This window comes from Papaver somniferum, chromosome 11 (assembly GCF_003573695.1).
Source record: "Papaver somniferum cultivar HN1 chromosome 11, ASM357369v1, whole genome shotgun sequence".
NCBI classification, from domain to species: domain Eukaryota; kingdom Viridiplantae; phylum Streptophyta; class Magnoliopsida; order Ranunculales; family Papaveraceae; genus Papaver; species Papaver somniferum.
The window spans coordinates 4684662-4699346 of NC_039368.1; the positions used below are offsets into that span (position 1 = coordinate 4684662).

The following is a 14685-nucleotide window of genomic DNA, read 5'->3' on the forward strand; positions in this document are numbered from 1 at the left end:
TCAAAACAAAGCCAGGATTTATCAGCACAGATCCCAAAGCACGGGTAACAAAGGTGTGGATAGATGATATTGAAAGGATGGTGTTGGAAAAACTTGATAAGAAAGGTCATGAAGAGGAAGTTGTCTTCCTTATCTGACTTAACATGCTAGTCGTGTTGTTCTTTTGTCGTTCAAGTGGAGACAATTTAGAGGTCTCGTATGTTGGTTTGGTTAAGGATTTGGAAACCATGGGCTCTGTCTCTTTTATTGATATTATTCATGAACACCTGACAGAGAGCATCAAGACTGTCAAAAGAGACAGTTTTTATATCAGGAATTGCAGTGGTTGCACTATATATTCTCTTGTGAGTTAGTTTTTTTTTTACTTTCATAATATCTGTCAATAAATATTACTTTTTTGGATACAGAATATCTTATTAGTTATTATTTTTTGCAGCTTTGGTTGGTTGAGCATTCCAACATAGATGAGATATCATCCGATATCGTCAAGGTCAGTTCCAATGCTACACTGAGAGCTGCGAAGTGGGACATGGAAGCAATGAAGAAAGCAATGCTCAAGAAGAATATTACATTCTTAGAAGTACTTGTTTGTGAACATTTCATGATTTATAATTGACCTTCATGCATCTATGAAAGTATCTCTAAATTCCTTAAAAATGAATGCATAATAAGTTACTTTAGCAAAATTAATAACTGCATAATAAGTTATGCACCTTAATAAATCAATGCATAACATGTTATGCAACCCAATATATGAATGCATGACCGGTTATGCATTTTTCAATATTGAAAAGGAGTTAAGAAGGGTTGTGTTTTTAAATGTATAATAAGTTATGCACCTTAACAAATCAATGCATGACATCTTATCCAGTTCCAATATTAAATGTGTGACTAGTTATGCATTGTTTAGACTAGCTGCATCACAGGTTATGCATATAAAAAATGTGGTTATGTTTGTTATGCATTCCTTTGATGAGTGTCATTAATCATGTTGCAGTATAATGAGAAATTTAGAGACGAGTACAGTGCAATGGAGATGGAACTCTGTGAACCAAGAAAACCAAGAAAAAGGAAAGAGATATATGATCTCGTCGCAATGAATCTTGAAGAGAACAGGGACAAGTATGAAGAATAGAGCTGGAAAACCAAGCCAAAACCCGCGGGTTGGCCCGTCCCGTGAAAACCCGTACCCGTCCCGGATGGTAACTAAACAAGACGGGCGCGGGTTGTATAATTAGTGGCTTGTGAAGAAACGGGTTAACCCGGCCCGTATTGTGAAACCCGCGGCTGGCCCGTAAACCCATAATTTCATTCCCGTCTGCAACCATTTCTTCCCTGAAAATTAAGATCCACAGATGAAAACCAAATTCTCGTGAGGTAATACCTTGGTTTGAGATCAATATATCAAAGCTAACACAAAAATAATGTGTTCAGAATCTTCAGATAATTCATCTATAGCTATAGCCTATAGGTTGTTGTATTTATAGAAATCACTGTGAAACATATTTAATTTGAAGAGGCAAAGACTAGTCAGCCCATCGTGATAGAAAAACTACAGGTGGAGCGTCCGATTTACTAGAATAGGATAACCATACCTTCCAAAGTGTGCAGCGTAATGCAAAGCCATCCATCCACGAGAGTCGCGGAAATCCAAGGAGAGGCCAGAACGTGAAAACGGTCGAACAACCCAAGTATAACCTAAAATTGCACACAAATGAATTATCCCAAGACCTTGATGATCACGAGCACTGATCTTTGACCCCTCAATTACTCTTTCCAAAAGCCACTCATGTAATTTGTTCTTCAAAGTGATCTCAAACAAACTTTTTTGCGCCTGTTGAAATGAGATATCATTGTTCATAGCTGACTTAATCAAATAGTCCCAATCTTTGATAATGGATGAGGTTGAGTGTGCAAACTTTTTTGCTTCCTTTAACACAGTTGGAGATGCCTTGTTTGATAGGATGCTCAGGCTGTTGCTTGATGAGAAGAGCAGATGTGCAAGCCTAATCTGAATCTGGAATTCATCCCTGCTAGGTTCATCGTTAGGTGAAGCCACCTCATTTACCACTGAAGGAGAGCGATACTCAAAACTCATAACTTGGCTAATAGGAGTTTGACCATCCATGCTCAAATGTAGGTTTACCAACCCAGGAGAATGTGGTAAAGCCTTGCACCGATATACCCCGTGTTGAATCATTTCAGCTGGAATACATTCGTCACCTAATATCATAAGTAAATCCGAATCGGCAAGATGTGATGGTCCTCCATTAAAATATCCGATCACTATGACCTGTGAAAGTCATAGTCATTAAAAAAGACAATGTAAGTAAGATGACTAATGAGATTTCCATATACTACCAGGGAGTGGCGAAACCAAAATACTGAATGGAATGAGGAAAAGCACCTTTGTTTCTTCAGATGAAAAAGCCCATGTAGGTGAAATTTCAGTAATGGTGAAAACTTGTTTATGCATAGAGGAGTGATGATGATCCACTTCCCCATTTATATTCGATCCATAACCATTTGAAATCGAGGATCCACCAGATGGATTGTCTAATGAACCTGGGGATTCGGTCATCACGTAGTTCATCCACCTTCCGAAACTGTCTTGTGCCAGCAAACCATCTGCACCCTCTACCATTGGCTCAAAGCCTTCTTTCCCGACATTTGAGTTTGCTTGAGTAACCACAGTCTGAAAGTGTCCACCGGTTGGAAGTGTACCATCAATTGAAGGATGCACAGAAGTTGTGTTTGTAGAACCGTGAAAGGATGAATCATGCTTATTTACATTGTCAGATGGAAGAAGGCCGCTCTGCAATGAAGAAGTATAGCATGGTTAACACGCTACTGCAGAAAGAGCAACAGATCCAGGCTCCAGCCTCTTCTTCGACAACAAAAATCAATCACTACCTCCCCCATCCATTGTTCTTCTTCCCAGTGAGTTCCTCATATCAACACCACTAATTTGATTCTCTGAAATCTCGTTCTTGAACTGAGCTGCAGTATCAACAGCACCACCAATCGAATCTCCTTCTGCAACCGATTAAACCCATTTCATCTTCACAACATCGACAACTCCTTCAATTCCTTGACAATGACTATGAAACCATCTTGATTCTTCCCTGAACTCTTGATTCAAACCCACAATTCCTATGGCTTCTTCTTCTCTGAATTTGATATCTCAGAAACAATCGTAACAGATAAAATTACCTCAGACCCATCTTTCAATTTCACATACACATGAACCCATCACTGAACATCAACATAACTCTAACTACAAATACATGCAGCTCCACTCCATCCCAAACTCAAGCCTTAGTTCCATTAGTACCAACAAAACTCGATAATTGAAACAACTCGATTCAGAAACTAAAATTGAATCAACTTAGAGGCTTACCCAAGCATTAGCGTCCTCTGAATTGCTATTTCCCTAATTCATCTCCACTGAACCCTAGAATTATCATCTCCAATCTTGAAATCGATCGCCACCATAAATTTCTTCACTTGAAACTTGACTTCATCAACAATTCTAACCTAATTCATTCAACCTACTCAATACGCATCCATAATAAGTAACTGCACCATCTAAAACAACCCTTCCTCCCGATCTGTGATTAACTCAAAAATAGCAGAAACCCTAGTCTTCAAATTCGTAATCCTACTAACACCAAAACATCAATTAAATGAGAACCCCTTTGTTCTTCATCTATCATCACTCGATTACTATCAATTTCATTCAGTTCCCAACTCCAATCTAAAAACCCTAATTAACTGAGTAGCATCATCAGCTTCTTCCTTCTCGAACTCGATAAACATCAACACCACCACCAACCGTCAATCCTTAACATAACCCCTACGATGGTCAATCTCAGAACCTAGATTTCTCTCAAACTCGCAGAGAAGAAGAAGAAGAAGAAGGAGCACCCGTTTCTCGATTTTGAGAATTTATGGTTTTCTTTATTTCTAGTTAACCCGTGAGCACCCGTGTACCCGCGAGTTTTACCCGGGACGGGCACGGGTGGGATAAATGACCACCCGTGAAGAATTTCAACCCGCGAGCTCAGGCTTGTATTAACCCGTAACCCGCGGGTTGGTCACAAGCCAGACCCGTCCCGCCCGTTTGCCAGCTCTAATGAAGAAGCATTTCTGGATGCGATAAAGATCATTGAACAAGAAAAGTGTCCTCCCGATAGTGCTGAAGCAAGGTTGCAGATCATTGAAGCAAAGCTGAATGACATGAAGCAGACTCAGGAGAGGAATAGACAGAGTGGAGTAGAATTCAATGAAAAGTTGTATAATTACGTGAAGGAATTGCTCGTTGATTGTGGCAACATAGAAGTGCATGAGGAGGAGTCAGGTGGACCTAGTGTCAATGTACCATCAGTTGATCCAAGCGACCCACTGAGCCAAAACTTGCCAAGGAATGAGACTCTTGTTGAACTGGTATCTTCAACTGAACCACCTACACAAGAATCAGTGCCAGAAGTTATCAGACTCGATATCCAAGACCAAACGGCTAGTCAAGGTATCCAGTCTTCACCTTTCAAGTTCATGGACATGGAAAAAGTTGTTAATCTCTCCAGCGACGACAAGGAAATAGAAACTCAAGTGGGATTGGAGACACCACCCAATATAGCAACAACACAAGAAAGACTTGAAGCACATGAAAGAGACTTTTTGGCCGGTGGTGATGATGACATTCTTCCAGAAACTCAGAAGAAAGAAGAAGAATATTTAGTGCCCACATTTAATCTGCATTTATCACAACCTGCTGCTGCATTTAAAGATGATGCTGGTGGACCACAACAGCAAGCTGAAAATCTGCAACAACCCGTTGTTGAGATACCACAACATCAAACTGAAGAACCGCAACAAACAGAAGATCCAGTGGATGAAAAGACACAACAAGTAACTGTTGAGATGGTTGTTGATGCAAAGAAGGAGATGGTGGTTGAGAATCCTTTAACTCCTGGTGCCACACAAGATGTTGAAAAAGAAAAAAGCTATAATGAAGATGCAGATGGAGATAAAAACATAAAACCTGGTACCTAAAATATAAACATATTTTGTATTTTGAAAAAGCAACATAACATCTTTATATGATATTTTTATTAATGTCGAATCAACTATGTACTACTTATTATTTTTAATCAACTATAAACTATTTACTATATTATTGTTTTGCTGTTTAATCAACTATTTATTTAATTTCATAATAAACTGTTTATATCTAACATATTTTGGTTACATAAATCTCTAGGAAGAAGAAGTATGAGGGGAGTTTGTACCAAGAACAGAATTTTCGAAGAGGTCACCATTGAAGAAAAAGTCAGTAGTGAAGGGAAAAGTCAACCAGGCAAAAGAGGATGGGAAGCAGGAACAGAAAGATGAGAACCTGGTGGAAATGGGAAGCAAGGTAAAAAGAATCAAGAAGAGGACAGCAGGTGATGAGAGAACAACCAGTGTACTCCTCAAAGATTGTTACCTAGGGAAGCAACCAAAGAAAATAGACAAGCATGTAGATAATGAAGTTGAAGAAGGTAATCCTCGTACTTCTGCAAAAGGGCCGTTCACAAAATTACCACCGCTGGAAACAATGGAATGCTTTTTATATTACAAAGATACATTAGAAACATCCTCCATGGAAGTACTGCAGAGATACTTTGAGCATGCCAACAGCCTGTGAGTACATCAAACTACTTTTATCTTGTTAAACAAATCGATGCATTACATGTTATGCTTCTTAAAGTTAAATACATAACAAGTTTTGCTTTATAAAAATTCATTGCATAACATATTATGCATTTAATATTTCAATGAATAACAGTTTTTCATAGTTTGTGGATACATTTGATTGCCAGTTTTTAAAAATATGAATGCATTATAAGTTATGCACCTTAACAAATCTATGCATAACATATTATCCAGTTCCAATATTAAATGCATGACTAGTTATGCATTTTTTAGACTTGTTGCATCACGGTTATGCATATAAAAAATGTTGTTATATTTGTTATGCATTCCTTTGATTGTCACTTAAAAAAAATATCTTATTGTGTCTTCTGCATCAATTCGGCTTGGTTTCTCAAAGAAGGAGAATCAGATGAAGACCCGTACCTATGGGATATTCGGATTCACGGAGATGTAATGACACAGATGCTGAACAATCAATACCTGTAAGAACATGTAATAAGCTTCTACAGTAATATGTTGTTCCGTAAGCGAAAAATGGAGAAGGATCTGGTGAGTTTTCAACAAAGGTCTGCTGAGGCGGCATTCATGAGGCCAGATGCTTGGGTAAGTTAACAACTACTTTTTCTGCATGAAAAATTATTCTTCATTGTTTTACTGCATAACATGTGATACCCATATTGTTACTTATGCACAATAAGTTATTCAGCATTGTCTACTACATTTGTTGTGTAGGATTTTGTTAAAAACAAGGACAAAGATGGGATTGCCAAGTATGTTGAACGATTCATCTTAAATATACCTATTGCAGTTGAGAAAATGTTCATTCCAATGAACTATATCACAAAGGAAAACCCTGCTGGTACACATTGGACATTGTTAGATTATAACTTCTCTGAGGGTGAGTGGAACTTCTTCAACAGTCTTTCGGCTATAAAGTTAAATGCAAGCATCAAGCACTTCAGATGGCAAATGCTTGTATGCCTTATTTGATCCAAAGATATGAAAAACTGGGACTCTCAGCAGATGTCATGGATATAAAGAGAGATAAACTTGTATACAGGGATATTCTTGTGCCCAAGGTCCATGAAAAAGGTTCTTACGCCGACTGTCTCATATTTGTCTGCTACTATATGAAGATGTGGATGAAGTTAAATGGACAACAAAAATGGGAAGAGTTGACAAGAGAAGAGGCAATAGGGAAAGCCAACAAGAAGAGACTAAGTATGGCATTGAAAATGCTGAAAGATACTGGTAACAGTTGGGCCATAGATGCCAATGAAGACTTCTGGGATGCAGTAGATGATATTGTGGCTTGATAGGTATCTATTAATATGAAGCGAAAACCTTCAGTGGTGTGTAATGTGTAAAGCTTAACTTCAATCGGTCATTATTAACTCGTAAGTAGTGTAATGTGTTGGTATATCTTGTTACATTACTATGAAGATCAGAAAACTTATATCTTGTCTGAACAACTTATATCTTGTCGATATTTATATATATATTTATGTTATTTCAATGCTTGTTTCAGTGCTTGTATTTGCTGCAATCTTATTTCATTTAATTGTACTGTGATAACGAGGGGCGCTGCCCCCTCGAACCCCGATTATAAACATAACATGATATAAATCTTACAAGGAAAATGAAGGAACAACATGTTACATATAAACATCTAAATATCATGTTTGCAACAAAAAAACACATGTTATGCAACAAAAAACCTCTGAAATAACATGTTATGTAGAATAAAATAAATGTGCATGACTTGTTATGTAGACGAATGAGTTGTTATGCAGATGCAGATGCATGAAGGAACCACAGTTGAATGACTCGTTATGCAACCATCTTTAAAAGAATAAATACATAACAAATTGTGCATCTTCAAAAAAGAATGCATAAGATATTATGCATCTTCAAACATAATGCATAACACGTTATGCATCATAAAAAACTAATGCATAATCGATTATGCATTTAAGAATAAAAATGAAAACATTATCTGATAGAAGCAGAAAAACACACAATGAAAAAAAAAGTATTTTTTCATAAAACCAATACAAAAAAGAAACTAAGTAAATAAAAAGTATTTGTTCATAAAAATTAATACATAAACTAATGAAAGGAAAATTAATAAGGTTCAAACATAAAAGTAATAGTCTAAAGAAACAAACAAGATAATTTCTCTCCTTTAACTTCCCTTAAGCTGCTTCGGCGGCTTCGGAGGCTTCTTGTAACAGGTAGGATTCGTACATGTTTGCTTGTTATGATGACCAAGCTCAAAACAATTACCACAGCGCATAGCTCTCTCCTGGGCGGCTCCTCATATCTGCTCAAATTCCTATTAGCTTGTGGTCTCCCTGGCGGCCTCCTAACATCAGGTACATCGATAATATCATTACCTTCATAAAATTCAGGCCTGTTATAGTTCGGAATAGGATGAATTGCATGGATATAAGCATTATCGAAGTATGAAGTAGTGAAATAAGGTTCAACAAAATCATATGGATTAGAATCAGACATTGTTATCGATGCGAAAATATGCACACATGGAAACCCATAGACGCGCCACCTCTGACAGGTACATGTCCTTGCCTCAAGGTTAACATTATGAGAACTCTCCCCTCCCTCCTCTTCATAAACATTATTATCGGACTGTATAACCATCCAGGTTAAACCCTTATCAATAAGAGCCTTCATCTTATTTTCATTCTTCGGTGTAAGAATTGTTATGAAACTATTACCAGTATTCCGCCTTTCTAACATCATACTCATCACATCCTTCCTTATTTGATCCAGAAGAGCATTTGCAAGGAGCTTATTGTGTACCCTTCATCTAACTATTGAAGTATTCAGCAAGAGGAGAAGATGTCCTACCATACCTATAACCCTGGAAAAAGTCATTTGACCACTCTCTGGAGGGAAATCTTCAATATAGTCTGCAACCCAACCAAAACCAAGACCCTTAATAGTAGCGATGGAAGTTTGGAAACCTTCGGGACTAAGAGCATACGCAGCATCTTGAAATGAATCAATAACGGCACCATACCTTTCGTCAGATGCATTAATAGGTAAGTTCATCTTAAGATGATAATAGCAGAAACTATGGAAGATTCCAGGAAAGTAAAATGGAATCGCTCTATTTAATCCTTCTGCACGATCAGATAAAATTTTGACTGGCCTTTAATCATGATCAAGAACATTACTCAAATTCCTCATGAACCATTCCCAGTTATCATTATCTTCACCAGGTACCAGGGCCATGGCAAGTGGAAAGAACCCTACACAGAAAAAAAAATATAAAATCATGCCAACGTCTACATGAAGTATGTGCAGCTAAAAAAATGCATAATGGCTCATGAATGTAAACTAAATGATGCACTAGACATTATGCAGCTAAAACAAAAAATATATAATGTCTTATACATCTAAACAGAAATGATGCATAACCAGAAAAGTGAAAACAAATAATGCATAATGTCTTATGCATCTAAAATAAATGATGCATAAGACATTATGCATGTGCATAAAAAGGATGCATAAAATCAATAAGTGAAAACCATAACGCATAAGACATTATGCAGCTAAAACAAAAAATGTATAATGTCTTATGCATCTAAACAGAAATGATGCATAACCAGAAAAGTGAAAACATTAATGCATAAGAAATTATGAAGCAAAAATAAATAATCCATGAGATATTATGCACATATATAAAAAGGATGCATTATCAGAAAAATTACCATTTTCAGCATTGATAGCGATTGCATCCATGAGGCATCCTCTATATGTCCCTGTAAAAAAGGTAACATCGACATAAACCATGGGGCGAAGGTAACGGTAACCATGGATGCATGCCTCGAAAGAAATAAAAAGACGCACAAAATTATTTGAAGGTGCCTCATCTTCTAATTCAGCTAAACTATCCTCGTTCGGTTCAGGTTCATCCGTTTGAACTTGAAAATCAATCCAACTCCCAGGATTTGTGCTGCGAATGGAATCTACATACCATGACAGATGCGAATACGACATGGATTCATCACCAAATATATCGTCATACACTTTCTCTCTTTCATTGTAATCTTGGTAATATTTCACATTAATCTCGTAGCTAGTTTTAAAAAACTTTTTCAAATCAGAAGCTTTGAAACTCGGATCACTTCTAATTTCATCCTTGATCAGACTAGAAACAAATTTACTGCCGAGCCTGTGGAAAAGCCTTTCACATCCAACACCACAGCTATGACTGCTAACATACTTCTTAACCTTAAGCATCGTGTTTTCAACATCAACAACATCAACCTTATACTCCCAAGGGCAGTTTTATTTAGAACATTTTGCATAGAACCTGCTAGGTTCATTCTTAGTATATACAAGAACACGCCCAGCTTTTAACTCGTACTTATTTACTGCAATACGTACCTCTACTACACCTCCAAAAAAAACTTTACCAACTTCACCAAGTAATTTATCCCAACCTTCAGTCCTAAGAACCTTGTTAACAAGCACATAACCATCTTCAAGGAAATTCACCATAGCTTGTTCGGGTTCAGGTTCTATTCCACGACTACTTGAAGCTCTACTACAACTTCTGGAAGAATTACAGCCAACTTCGACAAGTAAATCAAAGCTCTTCTGACCTTAACAGTGGCAACGAGATACAAAACACTGAAGCAGAATATCAGAATCAACTCGCAAAAACTTGCTTCCATCATTAAAGGAAAATCTGACATGATGCGGTAATAAACGAGTCCACTTCTGGCAAACGGTTGTCTTCAAAGACTCCAAAGTTGTGTTGACATCAACAGGATGTGCTAAGAATTCACTGACGTAGTGAATTACAGCTAGTGCATTACCAAAAGGCATTTTCATCCTGCAAAACACAAAGAGAAAAAATCAAACATATCTATCCTGCATATTGCTTCACAAAAATTCTTACTCAAAATTAAAAGATCAAATCAACAACAGTAAACAATCTACATTAACCATAATCAGATGAGAAATCAACAAGATATCAAAATCAACAACAGATAACAGATCAAAAATAAGAATGGAAAAACAAATCAAATAAAAAATCCAACAGAACAGAAGCAAAACCTAGTAAATTGGTATATCAACATCGGAACATGAAATCGAAACAAAAAAATTGAATCGAAAAGATCTAAATTGATGGTAACAAATTCAAAACCCAGAAAATAAACAAAAATTCAAACAAGCTTAAAATATTCAAAAAAAATTCGAAAAACTAAATTAAGCTTCGAAAACCTAAAATAATATATCCTAATCTTACAGAAACTAAAACATAGAATCGAATCAAGATTAAATAAAAATCAGAATCAAGATTGGAATGAAAATGAACGAACCTGAAGCTTTGCTGAGTAAATTGAATCTCGGTAATCAAGGACAAGTGAGGCTAAATCTTGATGAGTAAATTGAATCTCGGTAATCAAGGACAATTCTTGATAATCAATCTCTCGATCAGAACAAGTGAGGCTAAAGCTTGAATTATCTTTTCTGAGTAAATCGAATATCTCAATCAGCTCCTTCTCAGCTATCGATAGTTCAATCTCTCAGCTCTTGCTCTCACTCGTATTTTATCTCCTTCTCAATCTCTCAGAAACTGAATCTCTGAATCTAAATATCTGCGCCTAAATCTCTGAAACTGAAACTGGGGATAAACTGGGAAATAAAAAAGAAAATAAACGAATTTTGAAAACTCTGGGCCTGCGAATAATTTGTTGGCCGATTTTGGGTGCGCCCGTGAGATTTTGTGGGGGTGGGTTTCACAGTAGGGAAATGTGTAAGAATGGGTCTCCCTGTAATTTTCACATCCAACTACCCAAAATGCAAGTTAGGCCTAGCAGGCCAGGTCAAACATTTCTTATGAGATTTAAAGAGCTAGTAAGCTGACCAAGACTATTGGACACAAGCAAACCCTTGACAAAATTCCAAAATGGCATTTTCTTTTGACCCAATCTTTTTTTTTCTCCTTATCGTTCGGGAAACGTATTTTTAAGGTTTTGCAATAACTGATCCAATTCTTGTCAGGAATTTGTAGATTGAATGAACTATGGTTTAAGGTAATCTTAAGTAATTAACTTTTTAAATATAGAATGCAGTGACTAAATACATCCCACAAATAGTTTAAATACAATCTTCATTAATAAATCAAAAAAGTGTTTAAACCAAACTTGAGTAGGTAACAAAAACCCTCTTCAATCTTCTTCGTGTTCTATCTTTTTAGCCGTTATTATAAGAAAAAAAATCTACCAACAGATTTTTCTTTGGTGGAAAGACGAGATTTCTTTAATTGTTTAGGAATCATGAAGAGATTACAATTCATAACAAGACTAAGTTTTGGAAACATTTAGCACAAACAATTAAGCACCAAAAAAACTGTTTAATTAGTTCTCTAAAAACATTTGTTTCGAAAAGATTTTTCAGGAAAAATCAATGCATAATGTTTAATTTTTTATGTTACAACTTGATTAACTATCAAGGTCATCATATGATTAAAGAATTATATTATTTACATTTTTGAGGTTTTACATTTAAAATTGATTTTCTAAGAATCGGAACTTGTTAGAAAATCGAAAAAATTGTTAAAACGCCATGTTGACAGGATGACATACGATCAAAGATAAAGAATTGGTTCTGATATAGTTTTATTAGTTTTTCTTTAAAGACGAACATGAGAAGAAAACGTACAATTAGGCGAGAAAATGATGTTTACCGGAAGGTTTTCATAACCTAGATTATTTATGGTTTATAATTATTTTAATTTTGAGTGAGGATTGTATTATTTAGTCAAGATATGAGTTGTATTTAGTCCATTAGTCATTACCATATGTGTAAAATAGAAATTAAAGTAATAATTTTAATCCACACTACAACAAGAATACATATATAAAAATTTACTCCACCGTAAAACTAAAAGTCTTACTAATTACCTATAAAGCCTCGGATCAGAGTAATCATTACCTTAAGAACCTATTCCAATCATATGGCACTTCTGCAGGACAGGTAATTATTATTTCCAAATCAGTAATAATTCATCACCCAAGACTAGATCCGATCAAGGTAAATGAATTACAACAATTTTTCGATATGCCGACAACATCAAGACCTCCAACCTATCTAGGCATCCAATTAAAACAAGGAAGAGCTTCCAATCAAACCTTCGCATCCCTCCTACAAAGATTAGCCCGGAAAGCTAAAGGAAGGATGACAAAATGCCTAACTCTAGCTGGAAGACTCATTCTCATCAAAACCTCCCTTACACCCACCTCAAACCACATTATGCAAACACAAAACCTACCCAGTAATGTTCACAAACAAATAGATCGTATCACTAGGAATTTTTCTGGGGACACGAATCAACAACTAAAAAGCTTCACCCTATGGGCTGGGATAAAGTAACAAAACCATTACCCAAAGGAGGATTAGGCATAAGGAAAAGCAGTGATCATAATAAGGCTCTCCTCATGAAAAGAAATTGGAATTTGCATGAACATCCTAACTCCATCTGTGGAAGTCTCTTCAGTAATATCTTGATCAGCAACCTATTCTACAAGGCATTCATACCATACCTTCCTCTTCCAGTCCTCAATGGATACAACTGGCATCAATTGTCCCTGCCATGCAACAACTAATTTTCCATCGTATTGGAAATAAGTTATCAACCCCAGTAGAAGCCAATTGGATTCCACACTCACCACCTCTAGATCCAGCACAATGTTACCCAATCCGAATGGTAGCAGATATCATTGACCCAAACTCTCATACTTGGAATCAAGAAAAATTAAGCACCCTTCCCAATCCTATAGCCCAAAAAATCATAAACATTCACCTTCCACAAAATAACTCACAGGATAAAATTATTTGGCCACACTCAAAATATGGTAAATACACTACCTCTTCGGGATACAAATGTCTAACCCATGGTCAACCAACTCATACCCCTCTTCCACCTACCAAATTCCTGTGGACTTTACCATGTCCACCAAAAATTCGACTTTTCTTGTGGAAAGCAATTAATGAAGGATTACCAACCTTCTCTCTCCTACATCATATCTATTTGACCAACTCTGACATATGCCCCAGATGCAATGTTGATCCAGAATTGGCGAGTCACCTTCTAATTCATTTTCCGACGGCGACTACATCCTAGAACACCATGATCACTCAACTTTCAAACTCACCAAACTCCAATTCCCCTCTTACTCTCACCTTAACACCTCAGACAACCATCTCCCAAATCCTACAACAATCTGCACCAATACTTGTAATCTCCTCCTTTTGCTTTCTTTTTTGGACCTTATGGTTAGCTAGGAATGACCTAATACACCGCCAAAAACAAACAACTTCAGCCGAAATCTTAATCTGAGCTCAAAAATTGCAACAAGAGTTCACTGCGGCACTAGATTCCTTACTACCGGTCCTACCAGGAGATGCACCAATATATAACCACCCAAGAGGAGACAAAAGGATATCTACAATATTGGTTGGATGGTCAATTCCAAACATCAATTGGATTAAGATTAACACAGATGGGGCAGCCAGAGGTCACCCAGGTTTTGCGGGAGCATGATTCATCTGCAGAGATTCTGAAGCACGAACTTTAATTGCTCTAGCTCAAACCTTTAGGAATTACGACTGCATTAACTGCAGAAACTTGGGCTCTACTATTGGCTTCAAGAACAGCGACAGAAAGACAATGGCCAAAAGTTCTCTTTGAAACCGACTCAGAAAATCTTTTGCGCTTCATCACATCCTCTACCCCCTCCTTGGCACATCTTAGGGATGATTGAGGAAATAAAAAATAGATTCAGACAGATCCCACAGGCTTCTATTCAACACAACTACATGGAAGGAAACCAAGCAGCAGATGGTTTGGCCAATCATGCGGCAGATGGAAGTCAATTGGAAAACTCATTAACAAAAATATGGGACCAGGAAATCCCGTTTTTTATTAGTCAAATTATGTTTCACGAC

The 14685-nt window shown here is 36.7% G+C and overlaps 1 protein-coding gene across 1 annotated transcript; it reads right to left on the reverse strand.

The window, feature by feature from the left end:
• Positions 1-1552: 1552 nt before the first annotated feature.
• On the reverse strand, positions 1553-3224 carry LOC113323964 (calmodulin-binding transcription activator 6-like). The gene is made up of 4 exons (XM_026572307.1): positions 3214-3224; positions 3053-3170; positions 2408-2815; positions 1553-2293 (listed from the first exon to the last, which is right to left on the reverse strand). The coding sequence occupies exons 1-4, from the start codon at positions 3222-3224 to the stop codon at positions 1553-1555; spliced, it is 1278 nt and encodes a 425-aa protein (XP_026428092.1).
• Positions 3225-14685: the final 11461 nt, after the last annotated feature.

Bases quoted from the DNA above. Each gene is read 5' to 3' on its own strand.
- LOC113323964 (XM_026572307.1), bottom strand. The intron at 2,816-3,052 runs GTTTAATCGGTT...TCTTCATTGCAG, and splicing joins ATGTTGTGAAGATGAAATGG to AGCGGCCTTCTTCCATCTGA. The intron at 2,294-2,407 runs GTGCTTTTCCTC...TGACTTTCACAG, and splicing joins TTTCATCTGAAGAAACAAAG to GTCATAGTGATCGGATATTT.